At 38.9% G+C, this 21,041-nt stretch overlaps 1 protein-coding gene across 4 annotated transcripts in view; it reads left to right on the top strand.

Moving 5' to 3' along the window:
* PBLD (phenazine biosynthesis like protein domain containing) overlaps positions 1–21,041 on the top strand; it is a 44,403-nt gene that overhangs the window by 1,999 nt on the left and 21,363 nt on the right. For all 4 annotated transcript variants that reach the window (XR_005357907.1, XM_038534131.1, XM_038534132.1 and 1 more), the window contains exon 2: positions 19,672–19,794. Coding sequence is in view for 3 of the 4 variants with exons in the window: in XM_038534131.1 (XP_038390059.1) it covers positions 19,672–19,794 (123 nt within the window). In the remaining variant the exon portion in view is untranslated. The remainder of the gene's footprint in view (positions 1–19,671; positions 19,795–21,041) is intronic.

The following is a 21,041-nucleotide window of genomic DNA, read 5'->3' as shown; positions in this document are numbered from 1 at the left end:
AAAATGTAACATTTTGTTACAAAACCATAATGAAACATTGTGGTTCACATTTATTAAGAGCTTGCTTAAGCTAGTGCTGTGCTCAATCCACTGAATCCTTAAGATCCTAAAGGAGCATAATTATTGCTCCCATTTTACAGATGAGTTGCCTGAGTTTGAGAAGTACAGAAAGTTGCTCAAGGTCACACACTTGGGGATCTCTGGGTGGCGCAGCGGTTTAGCGCCTGCCTTTGGCCCAGGGCACGATCCTGGAGACCTGGGATCTAATCCCACGTCGGGCTCCCGGTGCATGGAGCCTGCTTCTCCCTCTGCCTATGTCTCTGCCTCTCTCTCTCTGTGTGTGACTATCATAAATAAATAAATAAATACATTTAAAAAAAAGATATGTATATATATATTTTAAAAAAAAACAAAAAAGGGTCACACACTTAGTGACAGAAGCTAGGATTTGAATCTAGATGGTTCTTACTCCAGGGGCTAAGATCTTAAAGCACTCAGGACCTTCTTTGGGTTGCATATAACTTAACTATGCTTTAAGGGAACAAGCATTTTAGGCAAATTGAAGTTACTTCCCCTAACAAACATTACCAACTCAGGAGACCTGCAGTTAATGGTTCATTGGCTGGAGACTTTTGAAAGGGCCTGAAACTTGATGTCCTGATGTCACTGACACCTTGAGCCCCTCCTCCAATTAAAAAAAAAATTGCTATATTAGTAAGATTCCAAACTTCCACACTTAAGATAGAGTTCTTCCCTGGGTTCAAGTTCTATCACTTTCAGCCTGATTTGGTAGATGGAATTCTGTAATCCCTTTCATCCCTTGCCTGAATTCAAACAATATATTTAGTGCCTGATTGAGTTTGGCATTCTTTCCACATACTAATTTGTATGGTTATGGGCCACAATCCTAAAATCATTCTAATGACTTTTCACCCCTGAACTTCGAATTTTCTTTGTGTTATAGCCACAATTCCCTTATATCAGGCACTCTGTTGTTTGCCACAGTGAATGCTTAGGAAGAACTTGAAATTAGGACATGCATTCCTTTTAGTTTTTTATTATTACAGCAAGTAGGAAACTTTGAATTAAAAAAAAATATGCACTAATTTTGGGGCAAACCTAATTTAAAAAAATTTTTTTTTTGATAGTCAGAGAGAGAGAGAGAGAGAGAGGCAGAGGGAGAAGCAGGCTCCATGCACCGGGAGCCTGACGTGGGATTCGATCCCGGGTCTCCAGGATCGCGCCCTGGGCCAAAGGCAGGCGCTAAACCGCTGCGCCACCCAGGGATCCCACAAACCTAATTTTTAAAAATAATTTTGTTTTTATTTATTTACTTAAAGTAATCTCTACACCCAATGTGGGGCTTGAACCCACACCTCAGAGATCAAGAGTCTCATGTTCTATTGACTGAGCCAGCCAACCAGGCACCCCAGGGACAAATCTAATTTTTCTTTGGCTTCCTACTTTACTACTTTTCTCAAAAAAAAAAAAAAAAAAAGGTCTATCAAGTATTCCCATTTGCAAATTGAATTCTGTAAGTCTTGGTGAGATTGGTTCACCACTGCTCCAGTGATCCCCTACAGAATTGTTTCCAGATTGATCTCTGTGGAATTGTTTCCATAGCGATGGTTAGAACTAAGGGCTCCCAGCTGCTTTCGGGATTTTGTTTTCTCTTTGTCTTCCTTTTGGTCATTTCAGTGCTTCAGTGCTTTCCTATTAGCATAGAGATCAGAGGGACCCTGGAGAGGATCTTCTTAGAGGCCATAATGAGAGAAAAGATGAAAAAGGAGAAGGAAATGGAAGTACACCACCAAGAGAAAAACAAGACAACGAACATGTGATCATGTATTACACCATCAGGATGAAGAGGAGAGGAAAATTCCATGCAGAGCCCAGAGAAAGAGAAAGAGAAATTAAAAGAAAATGCACTCTCCTGGGAGAGAGAAGCACATTCACTAAAAATTAGTTAAAATAGTTGTTTGCATTACCCCACTGGCATTCTAAAATAACATAAAAACTGGGTTACCATAATTTTATTGCCTATATGGAAAGCAAATAAGCTAAAAAAAGGTAACAACTATTTAATTATTTTTTAACACTAAATCTGTCTTACTAAGGTTTTGTGAAATGCTTGTTTGTATTTATCTGTCTTTAGAAAGCACTGGTCTTGTCATGACTCAAAATTATTTCTCAAAACAGGCTTAATTACATAGTTTACATTCTTTTTTTAAAAGATTTTATTTATTTGACAGAGAGGAAGAGAGAACACAAGCACGGGCAGTGGCAGGCAGAAGAAGAGGGAGAAGCAAACTCTGCTGGGCAGAGAACCTGCCATGGAGATTGATCCCCATGTGGGGCTCAATCTTATGACCTCAACCTAAGGCAGATGCTTAACTGAGCCACTCAGGTGCCCCTACACAGTTAACATTCTTGATACTTTATTTCTTTCAGCCACCTAAGTGTTCATTCAGGGACTAGGGAAACCAAAAAGTTTCTTCTAATTTTAATTATTACATACTAAGTAAACAGATGGGAACTTAAAAGGAAGAAAGCACCCAACACACTCTCTAATTTTTGAAAATAATGAGAAGTATTTAAAAGATTTTTAAAAATATTTATTTATTCATGTGACACAGAGAAAGACAGGCAGAGACATAGGCAAAGTGAGAAGCAGGCTCCTTACAGGGAGCCCCATGTGGGACTCAATCCCGGGAGTCCAGTATCACGCCCTGAGCCGAAGACAGACACTCAACCACTGGAGCCACCCAGGCGTCCCAAGAAGTTTTTTTTATTTTTTTATTTTTATTTTATTTTATTTTTATTTATGATAGTCACACAGAGAGAGAGAGAGAGAGAGAGAGAGGCAGAGACATAGGCAGAGGGAGAAGCAGGCCCCATGCACCGGGAGCCTGACGTGGGATTCGATCCCGGGTCTCCAGGATCGCGCCCTGGGCTAAAGGCAGGCGCTAAACCGCTGCACCACCCAGGGATCCCCCAAGAAGTTTTTTTTAAAAAAGATTTTATTTATTTATTCATGAGGGACGCACAGAGAGAGAGGCAAAGACAGAAACAGGCTCCCTGTGGGGAGCCTGATATGGAACTCCATCCCAGGACCCAAGATCATGACCTGAGCCAAAGGCAGATGCTCAACCACTGAGCCACCCAGGTGCCCTGAAAATAATTAGAAGTATTGGACATTCTTTCTATTCTGGTGGATTGTTGTGAAGAACGGGGACAACAGCTACAAAAGATAGCTGCTTAGGAATTTATTTTTTAAAGGTTTTATTTATTCATGAGAGACACAGAAACAGAGAGACAGAGATACAGGCAGAGGGAGAAGCAGGCTCCATGCAGGGAGCCCGATGTGGGGCTCGATCCTGGAACTCCAGGATCACACCCTGGGCCAAAGGCAGGTGCTAAACCGCTGAGCCACCCAGGGATCCCCGCTACTTAGGAATTTAAATCAAATTATTGTACAGCTTTTAATGTGTCATAAGCATATTAATAACTAGAAATAGCACAGATAATAGAGCAACAGACTGTTTCCTGTTGATTTTAAATTTCTGAGTGGCAGATGAAAATATAGTTTTAATTATATATATATACACCTGTGTCTCAGTGTACAAACAATATTGGTAGAGCACTTTAAGGAACTAATTCTTTTTTTTTTTTTTTTTAAGTAGGCTTCATGCCTAGTGTAGAGCCTAATACGGGGCTTGAACTCATGACCCTGAAATGGAAACCTGAGCTGAGATCAAAAGTCAGATGCTTAGCTGTCTGAGCCACCCAGACACCCCCATAAGTAACTAATTTGCAGTACAATCTAGCAAAGTTATTACTTTGGACCAAGAAATAGACCAAGAAATAGAAGAACCAAGATATAAATTAATGCTTTAGAGTTTACAAGGAAAATCAATGGCAAAACTTAGAATTATTTTTATAATCAAGGAGCCAGACAGGCCTTGGTTCCAATCCCAGCTTCAGCACTTCACTATTAGCTGCTTGATTCTGAGGCATTTAGCTTTTCTGAACCTCAGTTTCATAATCTCTAAAATAAGTGGTTAGATTGTTATATAGGATAGAGATTAGTAGTTGAAATAATGCTAGTCCCATCCTCTTTCATGTGTTTGTTATGTCATTGTTAGTAAATATGGCTCATTCTTGATAAATTCATTTCAGCAGTGAATTTTTTAAAAAGATTTTATTTATTCATGAGAAACAGAGACAGAGGTAGAGACATAGGCAGAGGGGGAAGCAGGGAGCCCAACGTGGGACTCGATCCCAGGTCTCCAGGATCATGCCCTGGGCTGAAGGCGGGGCTAAACCACTGAGCCACCCAGGCTGCCCTCAACAGTGAATTAATTAATTAATTTATGTATTTATTTATTTAAAAGAGATTTTATTTATTTATTCATGAGAGACATACAGAGAGACAGGCAGAGACACAGGCAGAGGGAGAAGCAGGCTCCATGCAGGGAGCCCAATGTGGGACTCGATCCTGGGACTCCAAGATCACACCCTGGGCCAGAGGCAGGTGCTAAACCGCTGAGCCACCCAGGGATCCCCTTATTTATTTATTTTTAAAGATTTATTTTTTTCATTTATTTATGATAGACATAGAGAGAGAGAGAGGCAGAGACACAAGAGGAGGGAGAAGCAGGCTCCATGCCGGGAGCCTGACGCGGGACTCGATCCTGGGGCTCCAGGATCATGCCCTCGGCCAAGGCAGGTGCTAAACTGCTGAGCCACCCAGGGATCCTCCTCAACAGTGAATTTAATAGAATTTTTAAATTAAGTATGGTGTCCTAAGCACTGTGTTGGGAGGCAGCAAATTATTTCAGAGTAATCTGTGAACTCCTATGAATACCAAGTGTCACCTCTGGACAGAATATGTTACATATAAGGTACTGCTACTTTTCTAATATTGGCAGATACAGTTGCTGTAAATAAAATAGAAATTGAGGGCATTACTGAATTCTTGGTAGGTCAGTATATATGTTTTAGTCCACAAAAGATAAAGTACATAAAGTGAAGCTGTCCTTGCATTTCAGAAGCATATAGGTACATTCCATTAAATAAAAATATTAACTATAGCAAGTATTCAAATAAGATAAGCATAGAATGATTGAGGAGCATAGAGTAAAAACAACACAACCTGGGGCTTCAGAGAAAGATTTCTTTTGTTTCTTTCTTTCTTTTTTTTTTTTTTTTTCAGAGAAAGATTTCTGAAGGAGATAACTCCTGAGCTAAAAGTTGGAGAATAAAAAAATAAATAAAGATAAATAAATAAAAATAAATAAATTAATGTCCTTTTTCCCAGGATCCTATCCAGGATACTACCTTATATTAGTCATTATGTCTCCTTACTATCTGCTGGTCATGTATTTTGTAGAATATCTTTTTCTTTTTTTGTCTTTTTTTTTTTTTAAGATTTTATTTATTCATGAGAGACGCAGAGAAAGGCAGAGACATTAAAAAAAAAAAAAAGAAAGAAAGAAAGAAAGAAAGAAAGGTAGAGACATAGGCATAGGGAGAAGCAGGCTCCTCGAGGAGAGCCTGATGAGGGACTTGCTCCCAGGACCCCAGGATCACACCCTGAGCTGAAGGCAGACACTCAACCACTGAACCACCCAGGTGTCCCTGTAGAGTATCTTTCAACTGGGATTTTTCTGATGTTTTTCTCATGATTATACAGGGGTTATGGGTTCTTGGGAAGATGATCACAGAGGTAAAGTGCCATTATCCTTACAGTGTCGAGAGTACATATTATCAACATGACTTATCACAGATCACCTTAGCTTTGACCACCTGGCTGAAGTATTTGCCAGGTTTCTGCCAGATTAACAAGTTTCACTGTTACTTTTTAAAATTCTCTTCCTATGTTCTACTCTTTGGAAACAAGTCACTGAAGGCAACCCACACTCAAGGGGGCAGGGGCATATAAGTTCATCTCCTGGAAGGGAGAGTAGATAGATAAATTATTTGGATTTTTCTATAAAAGAAATTTAGCCTTCCTTCCTTCCTTCCTTCCTTCCTTCCTTCCTTCCTTCCTTCCTTCCTTCCTTCCTTCCTTCCTGTTTTCATGTCTGTACAGATTATTGGATATTAATTTTATACTTTGAGTTATAATCTAATATTACCTTTTTTTAAAAAAAAAGATTTTACTTATTTATTTGAGATAGAGTGCAGAGCAAGAGAGCACAAGCAGGGGGATAGGGACAGGGGGGAAAGAAGCAGGCTTCTCACTGAGCAGGGATACGGGTCATGATATGAGCACCCTGGGATCATGACCTGAGCCAAAGGCAGAGGTCCAACCACTAAGCCACCCAGGCATCCCAAACAGAGACTTGTTTTATGATCTAACATATAATCTATTTTGGAGAATGTTCCATGTGTATTTGAGAAAAATGTGTTGTTCACTGTTGTTGGGAGATGCTGTATAGATGTCTGTTAGGTCTAGTTGGTTTATAGTTTTATTAAAGTCTTCTTTCCTGATCTTCAGTCTAGTTGTTCTGTTACTGAAAGTAGGCTTGAAATCTCCAACTATTATTACTAAGTTATCTATTCCTCCAATTCTGCCAGTTTTTGCTTCAGGTGTTTTGGGGTTTTGTTGTTAGGTGCATATATGTTTATAATTATTATATATTCCTAATGAATTGATCCTTTTATCATTATAAAATGTCTCGCTTTGTCTCTAATAACAACTTTTGTCTTTAATGTCTGTTTTGTCTAATATTAGTATGGTCACTTCAGCTCCATTATGCATAGTTAGATCATTAAAAACAATTTTGCTGATCCCTGCCTTTTTTTTTTTTTAAGATTTTATTTATTTATTCATGAGAGACACAAAGAGAGAGGCAGAGACACAGGCAGAGGGAGAAGCAGGCTCCATACAGGGAGCCTGATGTGGGACTTGATCCCAGGACTCCAGGATCACACCCTGGGCCGAAGGTGGCGCTAAACCGCTGAGCCACCCAGAGATCCCTAGATCTCTGCCTTTTGATTAGAGAGTATATTCCATTTACATTTGATATAACTACTGATTAAGTAGGGTTTAATTCTGCCATTTCCTATTTATTTTCTTCATATGTCTTTTTGTTTCTCTGCTCCACCATTACTGCTTTCTTTTGTGTTAACTACATATTTTATGTCTGTATATGAATTTGCATATTACCTATATATCATATATATGACTATATATAAAGAATATATGTATATTTCTTGAAAGCATGCATTTATTTGATTGGTACCAAAACCTGGGATTGAATGTAAGCATGCATTTGTAAGTGTACATAAAAAGAACAGAAGGGTATATATAAATAGGAAGGCTACACAGTTTTAAGAGTTATTATTTTGTTTACTTATTTAAGAGATTGTAATAAAATCCATAACATTTAAAAACCCACTACTTCCCACCATTGCTAAAAGTTAAACCCCGATAGTATGTGTATATAGAGAGACTATTTTTCTCTAAAGACTCTGTAGACTCACTTTTACCCATTAATTCCAAGATAGACCAAAATTTCACCCGTGCTTTATAAAGAGATTGATGAATCTTATGAAACTAAAATATAAATTCAGAATTCAAAAATAAATTCAGAATTCAAAAAATAAATATGTAATATAGTTGGATCGTCAAATATAGCTTCTTTATAGAACAATAGAAAGAGCCAAAGCAATTTTTGGCATATGTGAGAGTTTTACTACTGCAAAGTACTGAATCATGTTTTTATTACTTAGAATCATAACATCAGTTTATAATCTATTTTCTGTAGTTCATTCTAACTCCTTGAACTTCTTTGGAGGCAAGAATGTGGGTCTCTCTTTTTTTTTAAGATTTTATTTATTTATTTGGCAGAGAGAGAGCAAGTGCACAAGCAGGGGCAGAGGGAGAGGGAGAGAGAGAAGCAGACTCCCTGCTGAGCAGGGAGCCCCATGCAGGGCTCAATCTCAGGACCCCAGGATCACGACTTGAGCCAAAGGCAGATGCTCAACTGACTGCACCACCCAGGCACCCCAAGAATGTGGGTCTTATTTTCAAGTAGTCAAAGTATTTTTTAAAAAATTATTTGATAGAGGGCACCTGGGTGGCTCAATCAGTTTAAGCATTTGCCTTCATTCAGGTCATGATCCTAGAATCCCAGGATCGAGCCCCACATCGGGCTCCCTGCTCAGTGGGGAGTCTGCTTCTCCCTCTGATACTCCCCTCTTCGTGTTTTCTCTCTCTCACAAATAAATAAGTAAAATATTTAAAACAAATTGGTTGATAGGGCACCTGGGTGGCTCAGTCAGTTAAACATTGTACTCTTGGTTTTGGCTCAGGTCATGATCTCAGAGTTGTGAGAATGAGCACTGTGTTGGGCTCCATGCTCAGCAGGGAGTCTGCTTGAGATTTTTTCTCTCCCTTTTCTTCTGCTCTTTGCCCCTCTCATACTGTTTCTATCTCTAAAATAATTTTAAAAACAATAGAAATAAAAATTTGGTCAATAAATAGTCATGATGAGAGCCAATAAACCAACAGAAATGTAGAAATTTCAAACAGTGGGTGTTTGAACATAAAAATAGTTGATGGGGATCCCTGGGTGGCGCAGCGGTTTGGCGCCTGCCTTTGGCCCAGGGCGCGATCCTGGAGATCCGGGATCGAATCCCACATCAGGCTCCCGGTGCATGGAGCCTGCTTCTCCCTCTGCCTGTGTCTCTGCCTCCCTCTCTCTCTCTCTCTCTCTCTCTGTATGACTATCATGGATAAATAAAAAAAAAAAAAAAAAAAGGAACTAGAGTATGGTTCCATTATAAAAAAAATAAAAATAAAAAAAAAATAAAAATAGTTGATGAAATCAAAACCAGGCTATTCTTTTAACAAAACCAGGCTAACATTTTAACAAAGGCAGTATTCCAGAGGTCTATTGAGTCTGGGAAAATGCATAAAAGTAAACACAAAGTAGTAGAGTACCATATATATTTCTTCATAGCTAGATGAAACTAATTTAAACATAAATTTTATTCCAAAAAATTTTTTAAATATTTTATTTATTCATAAGAGACACAGAGAAAGTCAGAGAGGTAGGCAGAGGGAGAAACAGGCTTCCCATGGGAAGCCAATTTGGGACTCAATCTTGGGACCCAGGATCACACCCTGAGCCAAAGGCAGACACTCCCTCAAACAGTGAACCACCCAGGTGTCCCTTTTCTTCCAAATTTTGCACTTAGATCTTAGCCAAGAGGCCACGAAGCTATTTCTTCCAAATTTTGATGTAAAACTAATTTTACTTAAAATAGTATTTTTAAAAAAGATTTTGTCTATTTATTTGACACAGAGAGAGAGGGAGAGAGCGAGGACAAGCAGGGGGAGCAGCAGGCAGAGGGAGAGAGAGAAGCAAGTTCCCCATTGACCAGGGAGCCTGATGTGGAATTTGATCCAAGACTCTGGGATCATGACCTGAACCAAAGGCAGATGCTTAACTGACTAAGCTACCCAGGTACCCCAAATGTAATTCTTTTTTATAGTTATTTTCTTCCTACCAGCTAGTAAAGTAGACAGTGTTGATGTACACATTGAATGCCAGTACTCTGTTTTTAAGTGTTTACATTTTCAAGAAACTAAACTAGTATTTACTAATGAATAGCGTAATTTTGAGGCAGCAGTTATAAGCAAAAACTAAGTAAGTTCTTTTGTGCAAACAGGATATAACATGAATCCACTTTCTGTTGTCTCTAGCCACAGGAGACCCATAAACAAACTAAGTATTATAGAAGGACGAATAAGTATTAGTGTTCCCAAGCACACCCATGAGCAGGTTAATGACTAAGCTATTTGAACAAGGGAGTCTTATGATTTCTCTACATTTACATGGTAGATTAGAATTCAGTAAAGTATCTGTTCTTCTCAGAAATAAACGTGATAGAGCTCTGGGTAAGGTAGTGGGACAGGGAATTGTCAAATGGGATTTTTGTTTTTTTCTGTACCATCTTATTGTTTATAAGGAGATTCTATTCATATACTAAATTGATTAAAAACTATAAAAAATTTTATTTTTTATTTTTAAAAGATTTTATTTATTCATGAGAGACACGGAGAGAGAGACAGAGACATAGGCAGAGGGAGAAGCAGGCTCCCTGCGAGGAGTCTGATGTAGGACTCGATCCCAAGACTGCAGGATCATGACCTGAGCCGAAGGCAGATGCTCAACCACTGAGCCACCCAGGTGCCCCTAACTTTAAAAAGTTTTAAAAAGAGATACAAGTATAGTTGAGAAATCATAAATTTAGATTTATGAACTTGTACCCTCTGGGGGTGATTGATTTCTATTGAAACAGCATTATTTGTTTTCTTTATTTTAAGGACACAATCATAAAGCTTTAATAAGTTCTATAAAAGTATATCTTTTTTAATATTTGTTTTTATTATTATTTAAATTCAATTAACATATAATGTATTTGTTTCAGAGGTGGAGGTCAGTGATTCATTACAGTGCTCATTACATCATGTGCTTTCCTTTTTTTTTTTTTTTAAGATTCCATTCATTCATCCATGAGAGACACAGAGATAGAGAGAGAGAGAGAGAGAGGCAGAGACATAGGCAGAGGGAGAAGTAGGCTCCATGCAGGAAGCCCGACGTGGGACCCAATCCCAGGTCTCCAGGATCATGCCCCGGGCTGAAGGCTGCGTGAAACCACTGAACCACCTGGGCTGGGCTGCCCCCATCATGTGCTCTTCTTAATGTCCATCACCTTTTCTTTTTCTTTTCTTTCTTTTTTTTTTTTTTTAAAGATTTTATTTATTTATTCATGACAGACACACAGAGGGAGAGAGAGAGGCAGAGACATAGGCAGAGGGAGAAGCAGGCTCCATGCAGGGAGCCCGACATGGGACTCGATCCCGGGTCTCCAGGATCTGGCCCTGGGCTGAAGGCAGCGCTAAACTGCTGAGCCACCCGGGCTGCCCCTGTCCATCACATTTTCACTTCATCTCCCCACACCCCTCCCCTAGCATCTTTGTTCTAATGAAGGATAGTTGGAAGAAAGGCAGGCAGAGACAAGGGGCCCCCCCCTCCCTAAAAGGATACCACTCTTAAAAGAATTTTACACCATCCTGGAAGGAACACTCTGCCTTTTCCCATGTGATAGATAGATGACAAAAACCTGATTGGGTGACAGGCTCTTGGAGGGTTAATCAGATTAAACAGTCTGCCAGCAAGCCCATAGAAACTTCTAGACTTAGAAATTTCAGTGGCAACCCTCTTGGGTCTCCTCCTTCTTTGGGAGCTCTGTGCCAAATAGCTCAACAAATTGCTCAATAAACTTTGCTTTGCTGCCTACCAATCTCTCTCTGGTCTACCTCTTCATTCTTTGAAGCATGACCAAGAACTGTGGGCACCAAAGGAGAAGAAATCCTGTAACGGTTTAACATTATTGAAGGGCATATAAAACCACTCTAGGGGCCCAAATGGAATGTGAGTAAAACTAAAGAAGAAGGGTGCCTGGGTAGCTCAGTCTTGGTTAAGCATCTGCCTTCAGCTCAGGTCATGATCCCAGGGTCCTGGGATCAAGTCCCACATTGGGCTCCCTTCTCAGTGGAGACTATGCTTCTCCCTCCATTCCTCTGCCCCTACTCCTACTCGCTTGTTCTGTCTCTCAAATAAATACTAAGAAAATTTTAAATTATTTTGGTCAGGGCAGCCCCGGTGGCGCAGTGGTTTAGTGCCGCCTGCAGCCTGGGGTGTGATCCTGGAGACCCGGGATCGAGTCCCACATCGGGCTTCCTGCATGGGGCCTGCTTCTCTCTCTGCCTGTGTCTCTGCCTCTCTCTCGCTCTCTCTGAATGAGTAAATAAATAAATCTTTTAAAAAAATTATTTTGGTCATTTGAAAAACATCCTGCCTGATACCTGCACGTCAGGAGCAGCCATTAGGTTAACCAGGATGCCAGAATTTGTGCAGACCCACTTACTAGTTAAAGAAAAGCAAGCCGCTTAAACTTTACCTGTCTCAATTTTTCTCTCACTGTTTTAATGGAAGGTTATGCTGCTTTTTCCTTACAGAAATGAAATCAAGGGATCCCTGGGTGGCTCAGCGCTTTAGTGCCTGCCTTTGGCCCATGGTATGATCCTGGAGTCTCGGGATCGAGTCCCACATCAGTCTCCCTGTGTGGAGCCTGCTTCTCTCTTGGCCTGTGTCTCTGCCTCTCTGTGTGTGTGTGTGTGTCTCTCATGAATAAATAAATAAAATCTTTAAAAAAAAAGAAATGAAATAAAAATTAATTTTAAAGGTGGGGGGGAAGGGAAAAGAAAGACATCTTCAGAAATGAAAATTAGAACCTTGGGATAGAGGGGTGTAACTCACTCATGAGGCTCTCTCCTCTTCCTGGGTACTTAGCATTGGAGCCTCACACACAGTCACTGTTGAAGTGAACTTTGGATTTCTGAATCTACAGAGATGAAGACCAAATTATAGACATTGGCTCCAGGAGATCTTTAAAGCCTCATCTTTACTCTCTCCTATCCTCCTCCCCTCTCTATTTCTATATCCAATTTACCTTGTCAACAGTCCATGCACTGTGCCTAAGATGCCTGTTTCCAACTTCTGGAAATGCCAAACACTTTTTTTTGTGTACTTGGACCAACTCAAATGTCACTTCAGCTCTGGAGCTCCCTCTGACTATCCCCTGGGCAGAGTTATTGTTCTCTTACTGTCTTCCTAAGTATTTTAGCTATATATTACTTTCATATTTATTATTTTTATGTTGGTTTTCCCACTAGTTGAGAATTATTTGAAAGGGAGTGACTTGTCATTTTATCTCCGAAGTCTAGAATGTGCTTGGTATTTAAGAAATACAAAGTAATTTTTTAAAAGATTTTATTCATTTATTTGAAAGAGAGCAGGAGCAGGGGTGGGGGAGCAGCAGAGAGAGAGAGGGAGAAGCAGGCTCCTCAGAGAGCAGGGAACCCAACACAGGGCTCAATCCCAGGACCCTGAGATCATGACCTGAGCTGAAGGCAGACGCTTTTTTTTTTGAGTAGGCAGACGCTTAACTGACCAAGCCACCTACACACCCTATGGAAATATAAAGTAATTTTTGAAAAATAAATTATTGTGAGCTCTACCTTAAGCATAATCTGTCACCATAGAGTACTAACAGGGTATCAATTGATTAAACAAACAAAAATTCCTTGGGTCGCCTGGGTGTCCAGTCAGTTGAGCGTCAGTCTCTTGGTTTCAGCTTAGGTATTAATCTTGGGGTCATGGGATCGAGCCCCAAATTGGGGTCCCTGCTCAGTGCAGAGTCTGCTTGAGATTCTCTCTCCTTCTCTCTCTGTTCCTCATACTTGTACTCTTTCTCTCACTCAAAAAAATAAATAAAGCTTAAAAATTGAAGACCACACAAGCAAATGGAAAGATATTCCATGCTCATGGGTTATAAGGACTAATATTGTTAAAATATCTGTAGTACCCAAAACAATCTACAGATTTAATGCAATCCCTGTCAAAATACCAACAGCATTTTTCACTGAGCTAGAACAAATGATCCTAATTTTTTAAAAAGATTTTATTTATTCATGAGAGGCACAGAGGCAAAGACAGAGGCAGAGGGAGAAACAGACTCCATACAGGGAGCCCGATACAGGACTCAATCCCAGGACTGCAGACGAAGGCAGATGCTCAACCACTGAGCCACCCAGGCGTCCCATGATCCTAAAATTTTTATGGAACCACAAAAGACCCTGAATAGACAAAAAACAATCTTGAAAAAGAACAAATTTAGAGGTACCACAATTCCCAATTTCAAGTTATATTACAAAGCTGTAGTAATCAAAATGTATAACTGGCACAAAAATAGACACATAAGATTAATGAAACAGAAAAGGGAGCCCAGAAATAAAGCCACAATTACATGATAATCATTCTTTGACAAAGGAGGCAAGAATATGTGTAGGAAAAAAACAGTCTTTTTAACAAATGGTGTTGGGAAAACTAGACAGCTACATACAAAAGAATGAAACTGGATCACTCTTTTACACCATACACAAAAATAAACTCAACATGGATTAAGGACCTAAGTGTGAGACCTAACACTGTGAAAATCCTTGAAGAGAGCACAGGCAGTAATTTCTCTAACCTTAGTCATAGCAACATTTTTCTAGGTATATCTCCTGAAACAAGGGAAATAGAAGCAAAAATAAACTATTGGAACTACATCAAAATAAAAAGCTTCTGTACAGTGAAGGAAACGAAATAAAAGACAATCTACTGAATGGGAGAAGATATTTGCATATGACATATCCAATAAAAGGTTAGTATCCAAAACATACAAAGAACTTGTACAACTCAATACCAAAAAACCAAATAATCCAGCTAAAGAGTGAGCAGAAAACATGAACAAATATTTCTCCAAAGAAGACACAGATGGCCAACAGACACATGAAAAAATGTGCAACATCACTCATCATCAGGGAAGTACAAATCAAAACCACAATGAGATATCACCTCACATGTGTCAGAATGGCTAAAATCAACAACACAAGAAACAAGTTTTGGCAAGGTTGTGGAGAAAAAGGAACCCTCATGCACCCTTGGTGGGAATGTAAACTGGTGCAGCCACCGTGAAAGACAGTATGAAGATTCCTCAAAAAATAAAAAAAGAACTACCATATATATTTCAGTAATTCTACTACTGGATACTTACCTAAAGAATAAGAAAACACTAGTTGGAAAGGATATCTGTACCTCAATGTTTATTGTAGCATTATTTACAATAGCCAAATTATGAAAGCAGCCCAAGTGCCCATTGATAGATGAATGGATAAGGAAGATGTGATATATATCTCCAAATACCATCATACTTAAACTTTTTGAGCCTCCATATATTTATCTGGGAGATGGGAATTATAATAGTATTTATCTTATGGGAGTGCTCTGAGAATTAAATGCTCTTAGAACCATGTCTAGCACATAATAAATGCTCAGTAAGTATTGACCATTGTTATTCTTAGAATTTTGTAGAACAGGATATTAGACTGTATTAATTTCCTATTGCTGCTATAACAAATTACCACAAGTTTAGTGGCTAACAACAACACAAATTTATTATTTTATAGTTCTGGTGTTCAAAAGTCCAAAATGGATTGCACTGGGCTAAAATCAAGGTGTTTGCAGGAATGGTGCTATGGACTGAATTGTGTCCCCTACCCAACCCCACCCCTCCTACCCCCAATTCATAAGTTAGGGTTGTAACCCCGACTGTGATGGTATTTGGAAATGGAAGCCTTTGGGATGTAATTAGGTTTAGATGAGGTTATGAGGGTGGGGCCCTCATGATGGGATTAGTGCTCCTATAAGAAGAGAGCTTGCTCTCCTTTCTGTCACATGAGGACACAAAAGGTGGCTGTCTCTATACATACATATACATTCATATGTACATATACATATATATGATTCTTTGATGGGGCTGGGCATATTGCCTCTCCAAACAAAATCAGAGTTCTTTTAGGAAAAGTAAAGTACTAGTGTGTTATGGGTAGAGGATGGGTGGGACTGAGGGAAGTGGTGTTAAATAGGCAAATGATACTGGCTATTAGCCTTTAAGAATCTTTTCCCTTTATTTATTTTTTTTTTTAAGATTGATTGATTTATGATAGACATAGAGAGAGAGAGAGAGAGAGGCAGAGACACAAGAGGAGGGAGAAGCAGGCTCCATGCCAGGAGCCTGACGCAGGACTCTATCCCGGGACTCCAGGATCAGGCCCTGGGCCAAAGGCAGGTGCTAAACCGCTGAGCCACCCAGGGATCCCCAGATCTTTTCCCTTTAAAGAAACTGTTTCCATTTAAGAACCAATGCAATTTAGAAACCTCATAAAACTTAGTTACAAAATTTATTCTTTTAAACTATTTTTTTTTTTTTTTTAGATTTTATTTATGTATTCGTGAGAGACACAGAGAGAGAGGCAGAGACACAGGCAGAGGGAGAAGCAGGCTCCACGCAGGCAGCCCGATGTGGGGCTCCATCCGAGGTCTGCGGGATCATGCCCCGGGTGAAAGGCAGGCGCCAAACCGGTGAGCCACCCAGGGATCCTCTCTTTTAAACTAGTTAAGAAGGGATCCCTGGGTGGCGCAGCGGTTTAGCGCCTGCCTTTGGCCCAGGGTGCAATCCTGGAGACCCGGGATCGGATCCCGCGTTGGGCTCCCGGTGCATGGAGCCTGCTTCTCCCTCTCCCTCTGCCTATGTCTCTGCCTCTCTCTCTCTCTCTCTCTCTCTCTGTGACTATCATTAAAAAAAAAAAAACTAGTTCAGAAGAGGATTTAAACACTGTATTTTAAAAACTTGTGGGCAGCCCAGGTGGCTCTGTGGTTTAGCGCCGCCTTCAGCCCAGGGCCTGATCCTGGAGACCCAGGATTGAGTCACGTCAGGCTCCCTGCATAGAGAGCCTGCTTCTCTCTCTGCCTGTGTCTGCCTCTGTGTATGTGTGTGTCTCATGAATAAGTAATATCTTAAAAAAAAAAACTTTCACATGTAATTCATGATCACTATGGAAAAATTAGAAAAATCTTTTCAATACATATTTTTTCATCCAACTGAAGATGTAGCTGACAGCTAGGACTAATGAGGCTAAAGTTCAATGAGGTTAAAAATATGCTTCTTTGGGCACACACATGACTTCCAAAATTGCATTAATTCTATTAAATTGATGAAAACTATGCTTCATTATCAGAACTTTAATTTGTTTTCTATGTTTTCTAAAATAATAAAGACATTCTATAATAAAATTTCCATGTAATTTCATAAATGAACTGTAATTGACAATAACAATGATGCCCCTGAAAGAGAAATGTTGGCTGGCAGATGATTCTGTGTTAAGAACTCCTAAGTATTTGTCAGCAATATATCAAAGTCCACTTTTGGTGTATGCTCAGTGTAAAAATTTACTTAATTAATTCAATAAATATTGTGTGCCAGGCACTATTCTAGGAACTGAGATCATCACAGGAAAAACAAAAAGAGGTTCTGACTTTCTGCTCTATACAGTCTGGTTAGAATAATCCAAGAAACACAAATAAAAACTCAAGATATGTTTTATTCTATCATGTTACTAATGGTGGAACACTTTCATATGCTGTCTAACTTGGTATACTCTTTCTGAAGGTAAGTTTATATGTGTGAGTTAAGGTGTCTATATACTTTGACCTAGGGATTTTGCTTTTAGGAATCTGTTATAATTACAGAATCAGAAATGCAAATGATATTCAACAAGTTTCATCACTACATTATCTATACAAGTGAAAAATTAGAAATAACTTAAATATTCACCAAAGGGGAAATACTTAAATAATTTATAGCCTACCTAAAAGCCTATCGTAAATCTATTAAAATGATGTTTTTGAAGGATTTAGTGCCCTCAAAAATACTCAAGCTATTCTGTTAAGGTAAAAATTCTGATTAAAAATATATCTAAAATATTAATAATGTTATTGCTTGTAGGTCGAAAGGTACAGGCTTACTGGGATGCCTGGGTGGTGCAGCAGTTGAGCATGTGCCTTTGGCTCAGGTCGTGGTCCCAGGGTCCTGGGATTGAGTCCCACATCGGGCTCCCCACAGGGAGCCTGCTTCTCCCTCTGCCTATGTCTCTGTCTCTCTCTGCGTGTCTCTCATGAATAGATAAAATCTTACAAAAAAAAAAAAGGTACAGACTTATTGAAGATACTGAACTGGGTCAAAAGGTATAACCTTCCAGTTACAAAATAAATGTCATGGGAATATAATGTACAGCACAGTATAGTTAGTAACTATAGATAGTGCACATTTGAAAATTGCTGAGAGTAGATCTTAACAATTCTCATTATGAGAAAAAAACTTTTTTGTAACTGCATGGTTACAGGTTTTAATTAGATTTAGTATGATCTTTTTATAATATACACAAGTATCAAATCATTATGTTGAGTTGAAACTATTATCATGTTCCGTACAGTATACCTCAATTAAAAAAAAAAAAAGCTGGCATTTGGCAAGAAAGTTAAGCAAAACACTTGCATAATTAAAAAAAAAAGGGGGGGGGGGGGCACCAGGGTGGTGCAGTTTTGGCTCAGGTCTTGATCTGGGGTTTGTGGGATCAAGCCCCAGGCAGAGCAGGCTCTGCATTCAGTGTGGAGTCTGCTTCAGTTTCTCTCTCCTTCTTCCAGTGCCCTCTGCACTTTAAATAAATATTAAAAAAAAAAAAAAAGAAAGAAAGAAAGAAAAGAAAGAAAACTAGGCCTGGGAGCTGTCCATAGGGCTGGGGCTGGCAGGTTGTTTATCTTAATCCTCTTGAGAACAGGAAATGTATGTTAGGATTTTTTTTTTCTTATTCTTCTTTTAAATTTAAACAAGCATCCCTAATTTGTTGAAATTTTTTAAAGTTCTATAACTTTGGGAGTGACGAATCCCTCCATTGCTCTGAGAAGGCCCATGCTTTCTAGAAAAGCAAAAGAAACACCCTGAATGTTAACATAATTTATCTCTAGGGAGGGGAAGTACAGATTTCCCTTATAATGAAAAACTTTATTTAACAAATGTATATCATGAGCTCAAAAAAGTGTCTATGTATATAGGTTTATAAAATAATACAAAATTAGTTAAAGCATGAGACTCCTTTACTATGTTAAGCCTTAAAAAAAGCTATTGTTGATTTTTGTGATTATGGGTTGCTTTTTAATTTTCCAAGTTTTTTATAATGGGGATATTTATTATAATTGGAAAAAATGCATTATTTAAAAGGATAGTGATACTCATTGGGAGACTATAGGAGTCTATATATAGTCTAATGAAGGATAGTCAGAAGAAAGGCAGGCAGGGACAAGGGGCCCCCACCCTAAGAAGAAACCACCATTTTTTTTTTTAAGATTTTATTTATTTATTAGAGTGTAAGTAGGCAGAGTGGCAGGGAGAGGGAGAAGCAGGCTCCCCACTGAGCAGAGACAACCCCCCTCCCCTACCCCACCATGTAGGGTTCTATTGCAGGACCCTGATATCATGACCTGAGCTGAAGGCAGACACTTAATGAATTGAGCCACCCAGGCACCCCGGGAACCACCCATAAAAGGATTTTACACCACCCTGGAAGGAGCCCTCCACTCTTTCCCACATGATAGGTAGATGACAAAAACCTGATTGGGTGACAAGCCCCTGGAGGGTTAATCAGTAAACAACCCAGCAGCAAGTCCATAAAAAAACCCTAGACTTAGAAACTCAGGTGGCAAACTTTTGGGTCCTCTCCTTTTTTGGGAGCTTTGTACTATTGCTCAATAGACATTGCTTTGCTGCTTACCACTCTTCATCTGGTCTACCTCTTCATTCTTTGAAGCAGCATGACCAAGAACCTCAGACACCAAAGGAAAAGAAATCCTGCAATGTATCCCCTTGGATATTTCAAGTACTTCATTAAAAACAAAATTGAAGCTAGTTTGGCTACTCTAAGAAGGAATATGATTATGTTCTTAAGTATAGAGTATAAGAATCAATACAAAATTTGAAAATAAAATATTCTATTCATCCAGTATTTTAAAACAAATTCAGTTTAAAGACTTAAATATTAGAGGATCATCTATCTTTAAATGTAGGTATATTAGAGTTCTTGGTTGACCTGGGTTGTTAGTTGCTTCTGTACACCAAGTAAAACATTAACTTCCTGATTTTTTTCAACAGGTAGAAGTACAGCTACCTGCAATTTTGAGAGCAAGAAAAATGAAGCTCCCTATTTTCATAGTAGATGCATTTACAGCAAAAGCATTTCGTGGGAATCCTGCTGCTGTTTGCCTCCTAGAAAATGTAAGTACTTGGTTTTGAAGTGCAGTACTTGAAATTCTAGATTCCTGTAGAACAAAATATTTCTTATAAAAACAAAACAAAACCAACCAAACAGACCTATCTGTTTGTCTTTGGTTTGCGGTCTTTGTCAAATGATACCAGCAATGTTAATGTCTGCAAGTTGATTTTGACCAAATTATATGATGAGAATGCTTGCACCCAGCTGCTTTAAGTCTGGAAAATTAATGATTTATGTAAGGAAGTACTAGAGCCAATTAAAAAAAATACAGAGAGTTCTTGTTTAGCCATCAGGTTTTTGTTTAGTGAGCACCAAATGTGAAAATGAGTAACATAAAATATTTTAGCTGGATATCTTTAACCTTACCTATTTCAGATAATTAGAAATTCTTTTCAGGACCAAGCAAAAAACATTTTGCAAGGAATTAAGTAATGAAGTAGAAAGAAGGCATTAAGCTCTAATATAGGGAGAATTCTGTTTCCTGAAAGTCTTATTTTAAAAATGGCTTTTGAGGGGCACCTTGGTGGGTTAGACTCTTGATCTCAGCTCAGGTTTTGATCTCAGGGTCATGAGTTCAAGCCTCATGTTGGGCATGGAGCCCACTTAAAAAAAAAAAAAGAAAAAAGGCTTTTGATTAGGATAAGTATTAACAAAATAGTTAAATATTTATTGATCTTAGGTGCTTTATGTTGGTACCTGGCTATTAGGAAAGAAGCCAAGGAGCCCTTGCACTCAGAGCATTTAGTTCAAGAGTAGATTATCTGAGAATTACTCCAGAAACACAGTAAGCAATTGATTATTTTATTTTTTTATTTTATTTTATTTTATTTTATTTTATTTTATTTTATTTTATTAAGATTTTATTTATTTATTCATGAGAGACACACAGAGAGAGGCAGAGACACAGGCAGAGGGAGAAGCAGGTTCCATGTAGGGAGCCCCATGTGGGAGTCGATCCCTGGTTTCCAGGATCACGCCCTGGGCCGAAGGCAGGCGCTAAAACTGCCTGCAATTGGTGGTTTTAAATAAGTTTTACTTATTTGAGCAAAGTGTATTGGGGACTTCCAAGTGCAGTGAATTTCAAGCTGCACATAAAATCACCTAAGGAGCTTTATTTTTTTTTTAAAGATTTTATTTATTTATTTTAGATAATGGAATGAGGAGCAGAAGGAGAAGGAGAAAATCTCAAGCAGACTCCCTGTTGAGCACAGAGCCTGATGCAGGGCTCCATCTCACAACTCTGAGACTG

Source organism: Canis lupus, chromosome 4 (assembly GCF_011100685.1).
Source record: "Canis lupus familiaris isolate Mischka breed German Shepherd chromosome 4, alternate assembly UU_Cfam_GSD_1.0, whole genome shotgun sequence".
Lineage (NCBI taxonomy): Eukaryota > Metazoa > Chordata > Mammalia > Carnivora > Canidae > Canis > Canis lupus.
This window is presented reverse-complemented; position numbering and strand designations above follow the sequence as displayed.